This window comes from Aquarana catesbeiana, linkage group LG03 (assembly GCF_042186555.1).
Source record: "Aquarana catesbeiana isolate 2022-GZ linkage group LG03, ASM4218655v1, whole genome shotgun sequence".
NCBI lineage: Eukaryota > Metazoa > Chordata > Amphibia > Anura > Ranidae > Aquarana > Aquarana catesbeiana.
The window spans coordinates 349,683,536-349,699,936 of record NC_133326.1 but is presented as its reverse complement, the minus strand read 5'-3'; the positions used below and the strand labels follow the sequence as shown (position 1 = coordinate 349,699,936).

The following is a 16,401-nucleotide window of genomic DNA, read 5'->3' as shown; positions in this document are numbered from 1 at the left end:
GACTGGCCAAATGTGCTGCTCTGTAGTAGTTAGTAAAATTAGGGTATCCCAGGCCTCCTTTATTTTTGGGAAGATGTTGTGTGTGTATAGGTATACGTGGTTTAGAAGAGCCCCATATAAACGAAGTTGCTCTTTTTTGTACTATTCTCAAAAAATAGGAAGGAATTGGAATAGGGAGGACTCTGAATAAATAAAGCAATTTGGGTAGAATAGTCATTTTGATTGCAATAATCTTCCCTATCCAGGATAAAGGAAGTTGCGACCATTGTTTTATTAGATTTGTGATCTGTCTTAATACAGGAGGATAATTGGTTGAGAATAAGTCAGAATGAGATGCTGTTAAATGAATTCCAAGATATGGGATTGATTTTTCTGCCCATGTGAATGGGAGTGCAGCCCTAGCCGGGATCAATTCCATGTTTGTGAGTGAAATATTAAGCATTAGGCATTTCTTAGGAGAGTAATTTTTTTTAGTTACTGTTGTGTTTCTATCATCTCGAACCAGTCTGCCTATTCTCCTCTGATCGCTGACATCAACAGGGCATTTTTGTCCACACAACTTCCACTCACTGGATATTTTCTCTTTTTTGGACCATTCTCTGTAAACCCTAGAGATGGTTGTGCATGAAAATCCCAGTAGATCAGCAGTTTCTGAGATACTCAGACCAGCCTGTCTGGCACCAACAACCATGCCATGTTCAAAGTCACTTAAAGCGGGGTCCACCTATCTATCGTTTTTTTTTTTTTTTGAGTTCATTCACAAACTTTTCTTCTCAGCATTACATACTCACATATTGTGTGTAATATGTCCGCCTGTGTCAGATTTCGTCGGAAAGAATAACTTATATTATTCACTGCAGGCGGTTTCCATCTTCATTGTGGGCATTTGAAGCCCACAAGCATTTATTTCCTGGATGTGGTGAATGCTGTGCTCCCAGCATTCACCGCTCGTTCCCGCACATGCTCAGTGGCATCCTGGGAAGCCTGAGACTAGCTCCCAGGAGTCTGGGAGAGGCTAGAAACATGCCTACTCCCACGGGAGGAGAACCAGGAAGTGCAAAGAAGAATAGAAAAATAAAAGGTAATTACGGCGATTTAAATTTTTTTAAACGGCATGTCAGCATCTAGGCAAGGAAGAGAATACATACAGATATTGTTCAAAATTTGGGTGGAACTCCACTTTAAATCCCCTTTCTTCCCCATTCTGATGCTTGGTTTGAGCTTCAACAAGTCGTCTTCACCATGTCTAGATGCCTAAATGCATTGAGTTGCTGCCATGTGATTGGCTGATTAGCAATTTGTGTTACCAAGCAATTAAACAGGTGTACCTAATAAAGTGGCCGGTGAGTGTGTATATATATATATATATATATATATATATATATATATATATATATATATACAGTATGTGCCTGTTACATATATTGTACACTTGTGAGTTGTTTTCTCCAAATAGTGCTGGTATAAGATGGAGTGAAAAAAGTAATATACAGTCTATGATATATATATATATATATATATATATATATATATATATATATATTATACACTTGTTAGATATTTTCTGTGGTATGTGTATATGGTGGAACGAATACAAGTAATATAGATATTATGCACTTATGTGGTTTTCTGTGGTAGGTGTTGGTATATTATGGAATGAATAGAAGTAGTCTATATATGGTATATATTTTACACTTGTCATGTGTTTTTTTTTTTTTTCTGGAAAGTGTTAGTATATGGTGGAATGAATAGAAGTAATCTATATATTGTATACACTTGTCAGGTCTGTGGGGTTAGTGTATGGTGGAAGAATAGAAGTAGTCCATATGTATTATATATATTATACACTTGTCAAGTATTTTCTATGCTATTGATATATTGTACACTTGTCAAGTATTTTCTGTGGCGTTAGGGTATGGTGGAAGAATAGAAGTACTCTGTATATTATATACTGTATATTATACACTTGTCAAGTATTTTCTGTGGGGTTAGCGTATGGTGGAAGTATAGAATTACTCCATATATTTGATATATTATACACTTGTCAAGTATTTTCAGTGGTAGGGTATGGTGGAAGAATAGAAGTACTCTGTATATTATATATATTATACACTTATTGGGTATTTTCTGTGGGGTTAGGGTATGGTGAAAGAATAGAAGTACTCCATAATATGGAGTACTTATATTCCTCCACCATACCCTAAAACCACAGAAAATACCTGACAAGTGCATAATATATGAAATATATGGAGTCCATATATTTCATATATTATACACTTGTCAGGTATTTTCTGTGGTTTTAGGGTATGGTGGAGGAATATAAGTACTCCATATATTAAATGTATACACTTGTCGGGTATTTTCTGTGTGGTTAGCGTATGGTGGAAGAATAGAAGTACTCCATATAATATATACTGTATATTATACACTTGTCAGGTATTTTCTGTGGTGTTAGGGTATGGTGGAAGAATAGAAGTTCTCAATAAATTATATATATTATACACTTGCAAGGTATTTTATGTGGGGTTATCATATGGTGGAAGAATAGAAGTACTTCATAAGTTATATATATTATACACTTGTGAGGTATATTCCGTGGTGTTACGGTATGATGGAAGGATAGAAGTACTCCATACATTTTATACTGTATATTATACACTTGTCAGGTATTTTTTGTTGTGTCGGCATATGGTGGAAGAATAGAAGTACTCTGTATATATATATATATATATATATATATATATATATATATATATATATATATATATATATATATATGGTCCTGTCCTGTAGACGCTGGTTTCCCAGCACAGCCCAGTGTGAACAGATTTTGGAATTTCTGGATAAACTATGTTAGAAATTCCATCGTGTGAAGAAAAAGGTGACAAGACGTATACAGCAGTCCGTCCTGTATCCTGACAAGAGCTGAGTGTGCTGTGAAGGTTTTAGGCGGGCTTCTCCAGATTCCAGGCTGGGGGGGGGGGACACATGAGCTCACGTTGCTCCCATTCACATTCCAGCTTTCTGAGTGAAAATGTTCTAAAAAGCCTCCAAAAATGCCCACATTGAATCATTTGTGTGTGCTCTGAGGAGAACATTGCGTGCCTCGTGTGTCGGCTCGGATCTCCCCAGAGCAGAGCCGCGGCTGGCTCAGGGTTACAGCAGTTTATTTCCTGCCTGGGCTGGGCCCGCTCTGTGTATATCGCTCTGTTTGACTTTGCAGCTTCGGCCGACGTCATTGCTCTTGGCTGAACACAAGGGGGCGCGGCTACTGCTGGAATGATGTCACCGTGAAGCCACGTGGTGCAAACCATTCACAAAAAAGCCAGCCTCCTCCCGCTTTGTATAAATAGGGAGCTTGCAGTACTCGGGGCAGCACTGAGCTCAAGCCAGCCGGCCAGGAACAGGGAACAACAGCTAAAGTAACACAAGGAAGACAAGCACGCGGCTGGCTTTGGCTTGAACACTTCATTTGTTTTTGTTTTTATTAAGTTTATTTCTTTGTAGACAAAGTAGCCTGGAAAGGGCAGTAACTGCACCAGCAAAGAGAGGACGTGATTTTGTTACAAGCCGAGCAGTGTTACCCCGAAGCAGCACGGATTCCTATCTGTCTACCCTCCTAAGCAGCGTGTGTCGCCTAGCTATGGTCAATATGGAGATAAGTGGCATGGATTGCAGCACGATGAAAGCCCTGCTGGCAGACAGAGCACACAAACTGCTCATCCTGGACTGCAGATCGTTCTTCTCCTTCAGTTCTGCCCACATCCTGGGCTCCAGCAATGTCAGGTTCAGCACTATAGTCAAGAGGAGGGCTAAAGGCAGCATGGGCTTGGAACACATCATCCCCAACGAGGAGCACCGGGCCCGGCTGATCGCTGGATTGTATGAAGCTGTGGTACTGCTGGATGACAGGACCTACGAGCTGGACACCATCAGAAAGGACAGCACCATGATGTTGGCTGTCAGTGCCCTGTGCAGAGACCCCCGAGGCAGCAGGATCTTCTTCCTAAAAGGTATAATCATCAGTCCCTACTAAACTTGAATTTTGGTGGCTATCTCCCCTTCCCTCTTCTAGATCCATCACTTAAACCCCCCATCCAGACATGTAACCAATAAGGGTACATGATCCTTTGTTAGCTTTCTCTCTTTACCAATACAACTATCCCTTAAATCTCTTGGATCCAATTAAAGCCCTGATTGGGAAAAAGTAGGAAGATAATTCCTTCCTAAACCCTAACTTTACCCCCCTTAAAAAAAAAACAAACTTGCATCTATTGGGTTTACTTAAAACCCCAGTTATGAAACATCAACCATAAAAGTAGAAAGATGATTCCCCCCTAAAACCAGTGATAACTCCCCCCTCCTTGTATACAATGATCCCTTATTGGGTCCACTTAATGTAGCAATTGGGAAATGTCAACCATAAAAGTAAGAAGATGATTCCCTTCTAAAATCTAGCTCGTCCCCCCTCTTTTATAATCCCTTGCATCCATTGGGTTCACTCAAAGCCCCCATTAAGAAATGTCAACCTTAAAATCAGAAGGGTGATCTCCTTTTAAAACCTGTGATAGCTCCCCCCTTCCCCCTCTTTAATACAATAATCCCTTATTGGGTCCACTTAAAGTCCCCCCCCCCCCCCCATTGAGAAATGTCATCACAAATGCATGCTTCCCTCCTAAACTTGTCTTTGTTAGCCCTTCCTCCTTTTTCCTATACAGTAATCAATAGCTAGTTATCAATGTCAACCACAATGGTACATTGATGCCTCCCTCCTAAAACTTAATAGCTCTTCTTTTTTTATACCACAATCTCTTCTATCTCTAAGCCCACATTGAGAAATGTCAGCCAATAAAGGTACATTGATGCCTCCCACCTAAAACTTAAAAGCGCACCCACTTTTTCATACAACAGTCCCTAAAATCTAAGCCCGCATTGAGAAATGTCAGCCAATAAAGGTATAGAGATGCCTCCATCGTAAAACCCAATAGCTCCCCCCTCCCCCCCCCTATTTTCATACAACCGTCCCTTTAAAATCTCTAAGCCCACATTGAGAAATGTCAGCCAATAAACATACATTGATGCTTCCCTCCTAAACTTTCCTTTGTTAATTCTTCCCTCTTTTCTTACACATTAATCCCTTTCATCTATAGGGTCCACTTAAAGCCTCCCCTACTGATAACTGTCAATGAGCTCCACAAAGGATACCATTTAATGATTGTCATTTTGTTCTTCTCTTTCAGGTGGCTATGAAGCATTTTCCTCTGAATATCCTGAATTCTGCAACAAATGTTCTCCCCCGACAGGACTAAGCCTGCCCCTCAGTGCCAACAGTGTACCAGGCAGCGCCGATTCCAACTGCACCCCCTGCGGCACCCCATTATACGATCAGGTCAGTATTCCCCTGTGTTGTAAGAGTTAAAATCCCCTGCCAAGCAAGCTGTCCCTCCCTCACCATTCCCAGCCAGCCAAGCACTAAAACAATAGTGAGCTGTAAAGCACCATGCCAATTGTACTTCCCCAAACACAAGCCCTGATAATAAGCTGTGTTTACACTTTATTCCTACTTGGCTGAATACAAGATGTACACATAAAACAACTGATCATATTTCAAGCCTTCCCTTATGTACCTATGATTGAATTATGTATAAATGTATTTCCAGTTGATTAAACTTTTTTGTTGTAATTGTTTTACAGGGAGGACCAGTAGAAATCCTGCCTTTTCTCTACCTGGGAAGTGCATATCATGCATCAAGAAAAGATATGCTGGACACCCTTGGCATTACCGCCCTGATCAACGTGTCTGCCAACTGCCCTAATCACTTTGAGGGACACTACCAGTACAAGAGTATCCCAGTGGAGGACAGCCACAAAGCAGACATCAGCTCCTGGTTTAATGAAGCCATTGACTTCATAGGTAAATATCTCTAAATTCTTACAGAACAATAAACCTAGTGTGAAGAATACATATGATTAATACGGATTACAATCATCAGGTACTTTTTAGAGCCTGGATTTATATCAAGGGTTAGCATTTTGCATCTCAGATTAGTTTTACCCTTTTTTATTGGCGCTCTGCTAATTTATTTGTGCCAAATTGATCCTCTACTGTTGTAAAATAATGACAAAATGTTTGAGGAGTAACAAGAGTGCTCAGTTTCTTGTATGAAAGCAGCACTTCCTCTAATAGACAGGCAGAATAAAAAAACTAAGCAGATAGAAAAAGTGTTACAGTCAGTTACTGCCCCCTAGTGGCCATCAACATACATGGCCAGATTCTGCTGTTTGCTTTTGTTAGATAAATATTTTAGATTCCACAGTTTTCTCAAAATGAAGATGTTTCAGTATCATTTTTACAATATTTATAATAACCTGTTTTATTTTATCTTTCAGATTCAGTGAAGAATAATGGTGGCAGAGTGTTTGTGCACTGTCAAGCTGGTATTTCACGTTCTGCTACTATCTGCCTTGCTTATTTGATGAGGACTAACCGTGTAAAGCTGGACGAAGCTTTTGAGTTTGTCAAGCAGCGAAGGAGCATCATTTCCCCAAATTTCAGCTTTATGGGACAGCTTCTTCAGTTTGAATCTCAAGTATTAGCACCTTCATGTTCAGCAGAGGCTGGAAGTCCCACAATATCAGTTTTGGACAGAGGAACATCCACTACTACGGTCTTTAACTTCCCAGTTTCTATCCCTGTTCACCCTGCAGCAAGCTCTCTGAGCTACCTTCAGAGTCCTATCACTACATCACCAAGTTGCTGAGGGGGTACAAGCTAAAGCACACGGGACTGTGTTATACAAAGTGCAATAATTTTTAAGAACTTTTAATGAGTCTTTTTTTTTTTTTTTTTTTTGTCACTTTTAAGCCATCATCGTCAACCAGGTGTGACGTGTTTGCAACCATATGAACTGGTGAAACCACAAGTAGCTTAAAACTGACGTGACATGTCAAAACTTTGAGTGTCTGTCCTAACCACTAAGGATTTCAAAAAAGACAGGTCACCATTGCCTTTTTACGTCTGATTTTTGTTTGTTTATAACCTCCGTTTAAGGGAGGTTCGACAGTATTTCCATTCCTGAATTTTTTTGTACTGGTGAAAGTGAAAGAGAGACTGCTGCCTATAAACTGTAAAAACAAAATGTACGTCCTATTATTTATTTTACAAGCTTCGTCCTGCCTTCAGAAGCCTCAGATTTCAGCTTTTTTTTTTTTTTTTTAAAACGAAGCAAAGGAGAAATACCTCAGTATTTTTTTGGTACTGTAATTCCTGTTTGTAATTCAAGACCAGCTTCAGTTTCCAAAGCACTGATGAAAAAAAAGCACTAGGCCGAAGCCTTCTGAGTTTGCTGACGACTGTATATATGCTATGATTTTATTTATGATGCAAAATAATATATTTCTTCTCCTGGGAGAAGACTTTTTAATACAAAACTATGACCTTTTTTATACAGAATAGAATAAATTATGACTTTGTACTTAATGTTGCCTCTATGTCTTGCATTACTTAAAAAAAAAACAAAAAACCTAAAAAACACACTCTCAGTTTTCCCTTAGCAAACACAAAATTATGTGTGGAAGTATCACTGTTACAATACAACCCTGATCTGAAAATATAGTGCAGAATAAATATGGAAAATGGAATTGAATGAGTCACTAAGCCATGCATTTTGACACAGTAGGTTCAAGTGTGATTACACTTTGGACCTGATTTAGAGAAATATAGCCATTAAAGTTTAACCACCTTGCCTTCCTAAACACGTTTTAAGGCTGGTTTCACACTAAAAACTGATGCGGCTGACAGCATGGGTCCGGTGTGTCCCTGTTCTCTGTTTCAGGGATGATTCAGGCCCAAATTTTTGCCTGAATTCAGACCTAAAACGGATCCAAAGACACATAGGACTTCTGTGCAATTCGCTCCGCAGCCACCCCCCGGGATGTGTGAACTGGCTCCATTGAGAGCCGGTCACAATCTCCTGTCATGCGAATTGGATGCGGAGAAATCCACATCCAATTCGCACTAGTGTGAACCCAGCGTGAATGTAAAAGTTAATTACAGACCTCATCTGCAGACCCATATATTATTTTGCTGCCAAGCAGTGTTTTAGACCATGCTATGTTCCCAGCATTTTGAGTAAAGACACCCCAGTGCTGGGCCTGGCCATATTGAATATGGCCATCCTGAGGCCTATACTGATCTGCTGACATACAGCTATTATTCTCCACGCATGCCCTGCCTATTTACAATTTATAGAGCATACCAAGAATGCCACAAGATGCAATGAAAACATTGTTTTCATCTAAAATCTGTAATTATGTGGATGGAGAAAGCAAGACGGGTGGGATATAAAGGTTTGCTTAGGAAAGGACAGAAAGATTAATATGGACCCATTACAGTTCTTTTATTGTCTTGTGGGACTAATATAATATGGTTTATCTTTTACATATATAATAAGCATGCACTTCATTTTTCTCTATACATATAACATAAGCCTACACTTACTCTGCCCCTCTGTTTCCACAAAGCTATAAAACATGCAGTTAAACAGAATAGAGCTAGGTCATGTAACACAATTCCTTTGTTTTAACATTATCCTGCGTTTGCTAATGTGTCATTCATATTCCCGGCCCTATATGCTACATTTTGTTGACACATATGCCAGTCTGCTCTGTGGAAACACTGTATACATTTCACACCGGTGACAGGCAGATAGTTGACTGTGTTAGCACTTCCAAGAAATACACAGCAGTAAATGTTATGCAAATGAACTGTAGGCTTTTTAATTTGGTGTAAACAAGATTACCACAGAACAAATGGGGAAGTGTGATATAAAATGAGAAGTAAAGGCTGTCAGATAAAGTGATTTAAAGTTACATAAATGCCAAATGGTCTATTGGCTATCCAAAATAATTAATCACATTGATTATAAACGTCATGATATTTACAGTGACAGTGAGCTTGCTTGTAAACGTCAGAATAAAGTCAAGTGATCCAGATTACATGTGAATTTAGTTAAGGGCACCAGCAGTATATTTCCTTTGGGCCAGTACTAGGTTTTTATAAATGTACTTCTATAGCGCTGTCAATACACGCAGCGCTTTACATATACATTTTCCATTCTCATCAGTCTCTGCCCTCAAGGAGCTTACAATCTAAGGTCCCTAACTCACATTCATACATACTAGGGCCAATTTAGATAGGAGCCAGTTAACCCACCAGCATGTCTTTAAACAAGGTCTATTGCAAAGAAGAGCCATTAACATTACAAAAACATTTATTTAAATAGCCTGTATAAAGTTGTAGATGGGGGTGCGAGGTGTAGAAAATACAGGGCATAATGCCACTTAAACTAAGAGCTCATATTTACCAAAACCATGTAGTGCAAGGACCTGCCCAATTGCATACAAATTGAAACTTCTAAGGATTGACCTCATATTATATGGTTAAGGTAAATCTGAAGACAAAAATTTGCAGAAAATCTAATAGTGTGTATGGGGTCTTAGTCACAGTGAGACCTTCCAAAAAATACCATGCATGGGATGCATATTTCAGCAAAGTGTACGTGATCATATGGAAAAATACTCCAACCTACATTATCAGGTATACATCCTGTTTGTATGAGAGCCTATACTTGATGAGACAGAAGGCAAACATGAGCATACATCTTTTATACCTCTGTGCCATCAGCAAGAATCATACTTCTTGGCACATCAGAAACAGTTGTGTGCAAGAGCCTATCTGCAGCACTTCACAAACAGAGGACATGCAGGACCTTCAACAATAACATACATTTTTTCATTTATTACTGGTACATATATAGCAGTGCTTTACATAAATATTGTACATTCACATCAGTCCCTCCCCTCAAGGAGCTTACAATCTAAGGTCCATAACTCACATTCATGCATACACATATTAGGGCACTAAGTTAGACAGGAGCCAATTACCCTACCAACATTTCTTTGGAGTGTGGGAGGAAACTGGAGTACCCGGAGGAAACCCACGGAGGCACAGGGAGAACCATGCAAACTCCAGGCAGGTAGTGCCGTGGCTAGGATTCAAACCGAACATATAGGGATGAAAACATTATTACAAAAACATTGCTTATTCCAAATGATTTATAAACCATTAGTTGATCATATAACACTGTCACAGTCTGCGCCTTGTAGAAGGGAGATGTGAATCAAGTTTATGAGAAAAAATGCATCTATAGCAGAGTTGAGTTTTTGTAGATTATATGTATATACTGGCTTCAAAGTGAGAGTTAACTGTTTTAGGTATACTTTCTATTATTTCATCTAGAATCTTCTTTTTTCTCTTCTTGTCTTTTCAGGTCTGCGCTCCATACACGTCTACCATCTGAAAAGTCCAACAATTCTCTGCAAACTGGCTACCTGTTCTCACAATCATGGACACTTCAGCTGTGTGGTTGAAACCAACACAAGTGAGCATGCCCTCATAGCAAGAATAGTAGGGACAGGAGTATGTAAAGTGCTGACTATAGGGCTTATTTCTATTAGTATCACTTAACTTCTCTTTGTAGATTGCACACAGTGCCCAGTATCATTGATTAGACATATCATACACTCTTAACTATAGCAGATCTGCTGCCTCCTAATAAAGACTTGGACTTAGCAAATACATTCTATGCTAATGCAAAGGGCATCCACATCATTTACAAATACGGCAGTTACCAAATGCGTTTCAATATAAGATACCCAAAAATGTTGAGGTTTTGTTTACTAGCTGCTCCGCAGCGTTTGCAGAACTACAACCCCCAGCATGCTTGTTGTCCAGATATGCTGAAGCTTTTAGTTACAACTTTTCATTTCTAGTTGTATGAGACACAGAACTCAGAATGGTGACCAGATAATAACTAACATGGCAAACTGCTCTCAATTAATAAATAAAGGGAAATTGTCTATTGGTATCTTTCATTAAGTTCACAAACTAGAAAGTTATTCAGTCATAAACACTATTTACTAAAACTGGAGAATGCTAAATCTGGTGCAGTTGTGCATGGTAGCCAATCAGCTTCTAACTTCAGCTTGTTCAATTAAGCTTTGTCAAAAAAAAAAAAAACCTAGAAGCTGATTGGTTTCGATGCACAGCTACACCAGATTTTGCACTCTCCCGTTTTAGTAAATCAACCCCTTTTAATCTGTAATTTATGTGTTTGGACTAATGTAAAAAGTAGTGAAAAGTACCAACACTTTGTACACAGCACGCTAAACCAAAAGTAAGCAATCAGAATTCATGTTTTTTTTTTTTTTTTTTTTTTATATAAAGGCAGTAAACAGTAATCTGATTAGATGCTGTGGTTTCATGCACTTTCCATGTAGTCACTGCACTTTGCACTACCTTATCAAATAAGCCCAGCTGTTTACAAGGAAGGCCAAGCAAGCCTCATAGCCTTGTGATATGTTTGAGCAGCTCCGTAGCTTTATGGGCCCTGTCACATCTACACATTCTGTAATCATTACTATCAAGCCTCTTACACATGATAAGGATATCAGACAAAAGATCATGCTTTTTTTTTTTTGCATGCCAGTCACCTCACCAATAAGTCACTAAAGTTACGAAAATTCTCGTAGGAAAAAATACAACTTCAGAAGCAATGTATTGTATTGTATTGTAATGTATTCTTTCATTTCCAAGCATGTGTGGTCTTGGTCACACAATTTTTTTCATACAAATACAGTACTAATTACAGGAAAATCGTTTGTTCTGTTATCGTGCTCGTGCCTTTGGATATTTTCGCATGAACTGTTGTGATCAGCTCTCGAAAGCTGTGAACGAATTTTCTCATCAGGTGTACTAGGCATTAAAACTTGTCATGCTAATTAAATAAAGTATATTCTCCAAAGTATTATGAGATGTACTGCATCAAACTACAGCAGTACAATTTATTTCAGGTATTTTATACATAGTTGCACTTCATAGTAGAAGTGGATAAAGCATCCACTGTTAAAACTATTAAGCTTCTTTTATTATATATATCTATATATATATATAGATATGGCTATATCTATATCTATATATATAGATATATATATAATGTGTGCTAATTGTAGGTTACAAAAGCAATCTTTGTACACAGTACAATTTTCCTTTGCCTCCATATTCTTCCAGTACAGGTTTCCTTAACCTTTTGCCAAAAATATTAATGTTTTGTAACGTTCAGTGTAATCTATCTAAATTTGGCCGCTTCCTCCAAGGTCAGCAAAACCTTGATTGTATCTTGTACTGTCCATTTCAGGGAAAATCATTCCTATTTATATACAGAGAAAACTTCCCTTATGTAATATAGAACAGCCTGTTCCATAGTTAATATGCTAAATAAAAGCCAAGCCTGATAAAATCTTGCAGCAGAGTATTTACAGTGATAATTCTTCAGTGTTACTTTTTTACTGAATTCATAAATCGCGTTTTTATAGTTAGAGAGGCTGGAAAACGTGTACCTGTGGTCTGAAATTACTATGAAAGCCTAGCAATAGGAGGCTAGTACAGGCATGTACCACATTTTGCTTCTTTTAAGAGTGCCAAATTACCCCAGAATTTCCAGTGCTCCATTACACTAGCAGTGATGATCTCTTCTTGGGTGCCCTGTAGTCTACCCTGTCCTGATGGGCAACCCCATTGTTCAAGAGTAGGCTGAGGAGAGTGGGAAAGGCCAGGCCACAGGGAGCTCAGGGTAAGATTTGGCATCTGTGTGCTTAAATGGATACCAAAATTATCATGATATTATGAAACAAGGTATCGAAAAGGGCCCACACCAGCCTTTCACTGTCAGAGTTGGTAGTAATTTCAGTCTACCATTTCAGGAAGTTCAACTTTTGTATATGTTGTGCCTAAATGGACACCAAAATGATCATGGTATTATAATACAATGTATGGAAAGGGCCCACACCAGCCTTTTCCTGGCAGGTTTGAGAGTGATTCCAGTCTACAAGTTCATAAAGTTCAATTTGTACTACTTCCCAAAGGACCCTTAGTGTGCTAAGCCTTTTTTAGCCACATATAATATAGCTGGTTCTTTCTTGGTGCCTGATATTTACAAGTAATGTAACCAATATGAACATCATCATTTGTAGCAGCTGGGTAGGGTGAGGGTTAGCTTGTAAAAGACAGTGAGCAATGCTAATGTTGGAAGTGTTTTAAAAATGTTAGAAAAATGCCTGATACTGTCCTAACATCGCTGTTGATTTTCTTAATTAAAATGGTAATAAATCTTGCGGTGTATCATCCATACTGTAGCATCACCCTGGTTTACAAGAAAAGCTACAGTTATTTCTGAGAGTGATAGTTCCAAATGATGGTAAACAGATATTTCACCAATCATCTTTGTTAATGGGAGATCTGACTGTCTACAGGCATATAAAATATAGCCATACCATATGTTAGGGATATCCGAACTTTCCAAACAAAGGGCCAGTTTACTGTGCTTTAGATTTTAGGGGGGCCAGACTGTGGCCAGCGAGAGTAGAAAATGCCCCGACGTCAGTGGGAGTAAACAATGTCCCATCTTTGGTAGGGGAAATATAAGTGCCCCATCTTTGATGTCAGTGGAAGGAATAGTGCCCCATCATTGGTGTCAGTGAAAGAAATAGTGCCCCATCATTGGTGTCAGTGGAAGGAATAGTGCCCCATCATCGGTGTCAATGGAAGGAATAGTGCACCATCTTTGCTGTCAGTGGGAGGAATAGTGCCACATTGTTGGTGTCAGTGGGAGGAATAGTGCCCCATCATTGGTATCGGTGGAAGGAATAGTGCCCCATCATTGGTGTCAGTGGGAGGAATAGTGCCACATTGTTGGTGCCAGTGTGAGGAATAGTGCCCCATCATTAGTGTCAGTGGGAGGAATAGTGCCACATTGTTGGTGCCAGTGGAAGGAATAGTGCCCCACCCTTGGTGTCAGTGTGAGGAATAGTATCCCACCCTTGGTGTCAGTGGGAGGAATAGTGCTCATCCTTGGTGTCAGTGGGAGGAATAGTATCCCACCCTTGGTGTCAGTGGGAGGAATAGTGCTCATCCTTGGTGTCAGTGGGAGGAATCCCCCGTCATTGGTGTCAGTAAGAGGAATAGTGCCACACTGTTGGTGTCAGTGGGCGTAATAGTGCCCCAAGGGCCTGATAAAGGTATGCAGTGGGCTGCAGTGTGGAGACCACTGCTCTGTATGATAGTTGTACATTTTGCCACCAATTGTAGCATTACTCTGAACAATTACATAATACATGCTGAAATCAGAGAAAAGTTATAATTCTTTATTTGAATACGAAAGAAGATAAAACAAAAAAAAAAGAAAGAAAGTAAATAGCCAGAGGGATAAAGAAAATTAAAAAGTAAACAAAGGCAAAAAATAGGGAGAAAGACAAGGACAAAAGAGAGAAAGAAAGAAAAGAGAGGAAGAAAAATAAAAGAATGAAGGCGGAAAGTAATAAAGGAAAAAGCAAAGTAGAAAGGAGGGGAGAGAAGAGGGAGGAAAAGCAAAACAAAGGAAGGAAAAAGGTAAAGAAAAAGTAATTCAAATGCAACATTTGTTTACCACACATTACACCACATTAAATCAATGACACGCAACATTCCTAAAAAAAAACCCCAGAAAAAGTAAAAAAACAAAACAAAACGATTGCGTGGATGTTGAAATGTTTTCTGTGAAAAGGCTCGGTTCTTAGAGCGGTCTCCCCAAGAACACAGCAGCTGGGTGACCATGAGACAAGGGCTGTCAGATAAACTGCTCTTCTTGTGACCAGGGGAACCTGCTCCATCCACTATGAGCCAGACTCATCCAGATCACAACACAGACAAGCCCTGCCGACTAATGAAAAAAAAAAAGAACCTGCGTAGCAGTTTTCCAAAGCCTGCATGTTATCCCAAAGTGACTCATAGCGACAAGCAAACTCACACAGTGACAAGCAAACACACAATTACGACTACTGCATTTGAAACATTTGGCATGCAGAGAAAGAGTTTGACATGTTTACAGTAGGTGCATTTTCCAGCCAAGATGAGGGGGCGTAATATTATGTGCCACACACACCAACAACACTACACAATGCTAATGTGCTTATAATGATAAACAGACAGTAAACAAACAAAGCTCACACAAAGCTCACTAAGCATAATACAAAAGTAAATAAATGGATCTTTACAGTCTACATTATAAAAGGTACACTGCTGTTATACATACAAAATAGAGATAAAACTTTTAAACAACCTGTGTTTTCTCTTATCTCTCTTATCCAGCTTTGTGACTACAGGTGATGCTGGAGGGGCAGCCACTTTTGTACCACCAAGACAAGATGAGGCTTATGCCGCGTACACACGGTCGGACTTTCCGGCATACTTGGTCCGGCGGACCAGAGTGTGCCGGACAATTCGCCCGTGTGTGGGCGGCGGCGGACTTTTCCGGCGGACTTCTTCCCAAAAGCCCGCCGGACCTAGATTTGAAACAAGTTTTAAATCTTTCCGCCAGACTCAGTTTCGGGCGGAAAGTCCGCTCGTGTGTGTGCTGGTCCGACGGAAAGCCCGCTCGTGTGTATGCTGGTCCGACGGACCAGATACGACACGAGGGCAGGGTATTGCATCTCGCGCTCGCTGCAATAGGAAAAACAAATTTTCCTATTGCGGCGAGCGCGGGACATACCAGGCCCTTAGGTCTGGTATGGATTATAAAGGGAACCCCCCCTACGCCGAAAAAACGGCGTGGGGTCCCCCCTAAGGTCCATACCAGACCCCGATCCGAGCACGCAGCCTGGCCGGTCAGGAAAGGGGGTGGGGACGAGCGAGCGCCCCCCCCCTCCTGAACCGTACCAGGCCGCATGCCCTCAACATGGGGGGTAGGTGCTTTGGGGGAGGGGGGCGCCCTGCGGGGCCCCCCCCCCCAAAGCACCTTGGTCCCCATGTTGATGAGGACAAGGGCCTCTTCCCGACAACCCTGGCCGTTGGTTGTCGGGGTCTGCGGGCGGGGGCTTATCGGAATCTGGGAGACGATGAAGCGGAGGGACCCCCGAAGCCGGAGGAAGATCCCCCCCCCCGGAGCTGTTTAATAAAATATTTTAAAAACCTGTGTAGTGTGTTTTATTACTTACACTTTTTCCCTAGGTGAATGGGTAGGGGTACCATGTACCCCATACTCATTCACATAGGGTGGGGGGCCGGGATCTGGGGGCCCCCTTATTAAAGGGGGCTCCCAGATTCCGATAAGCCCCCGCCCGCAGACCCCGACAACCAACGGCCAGGGTTGTCGGGAAGAGGCCCTTGTCCTCATCAACATGGGGACAAGGTGCTTTGGGGTGGGGGGGCCCCGCAGGGCGCCCCCCTCCCCCAAAGCACCTACCCCCCATGTTGAGGGCATGCGGCCTGGTACGGCTCAGGAGGGGGGGGGGGGCGCTCGCTCGTCC

The 16,401-nt window shown here is 40.7% G+C and overlaps 1 protein-coding gene across 1 annotated transcript; it reads left to right on the top strand.

Moving 5' to 3' along the window:
* Positions 1–3,349: 3,349 nt before the first annotated feature.
* Positions 3,350–7,480, top strand: DUSP1 (dual specificity phosphatase 1). The gene is made up of 4 exons (XM_073620593.1): positions 3,350–4,013; positions 5,241–5,389; positions 5,695–5,914; positions 6,391–7,480. Exons 1-4 carry the CDS (start codon positions 3,644–3,646, stop codon positions 6,759–6,761), a joined length of 1,110 nt encoding a protein of 369 aa, XP_073476694.1. The 5' UTR covers positions 3,350–3,643; the 3' UTR covers positions 6,762–7,480.
* The last annotated feature ends 8,921 nt before the right edge of the window (positions 7,481–16,401 follow it).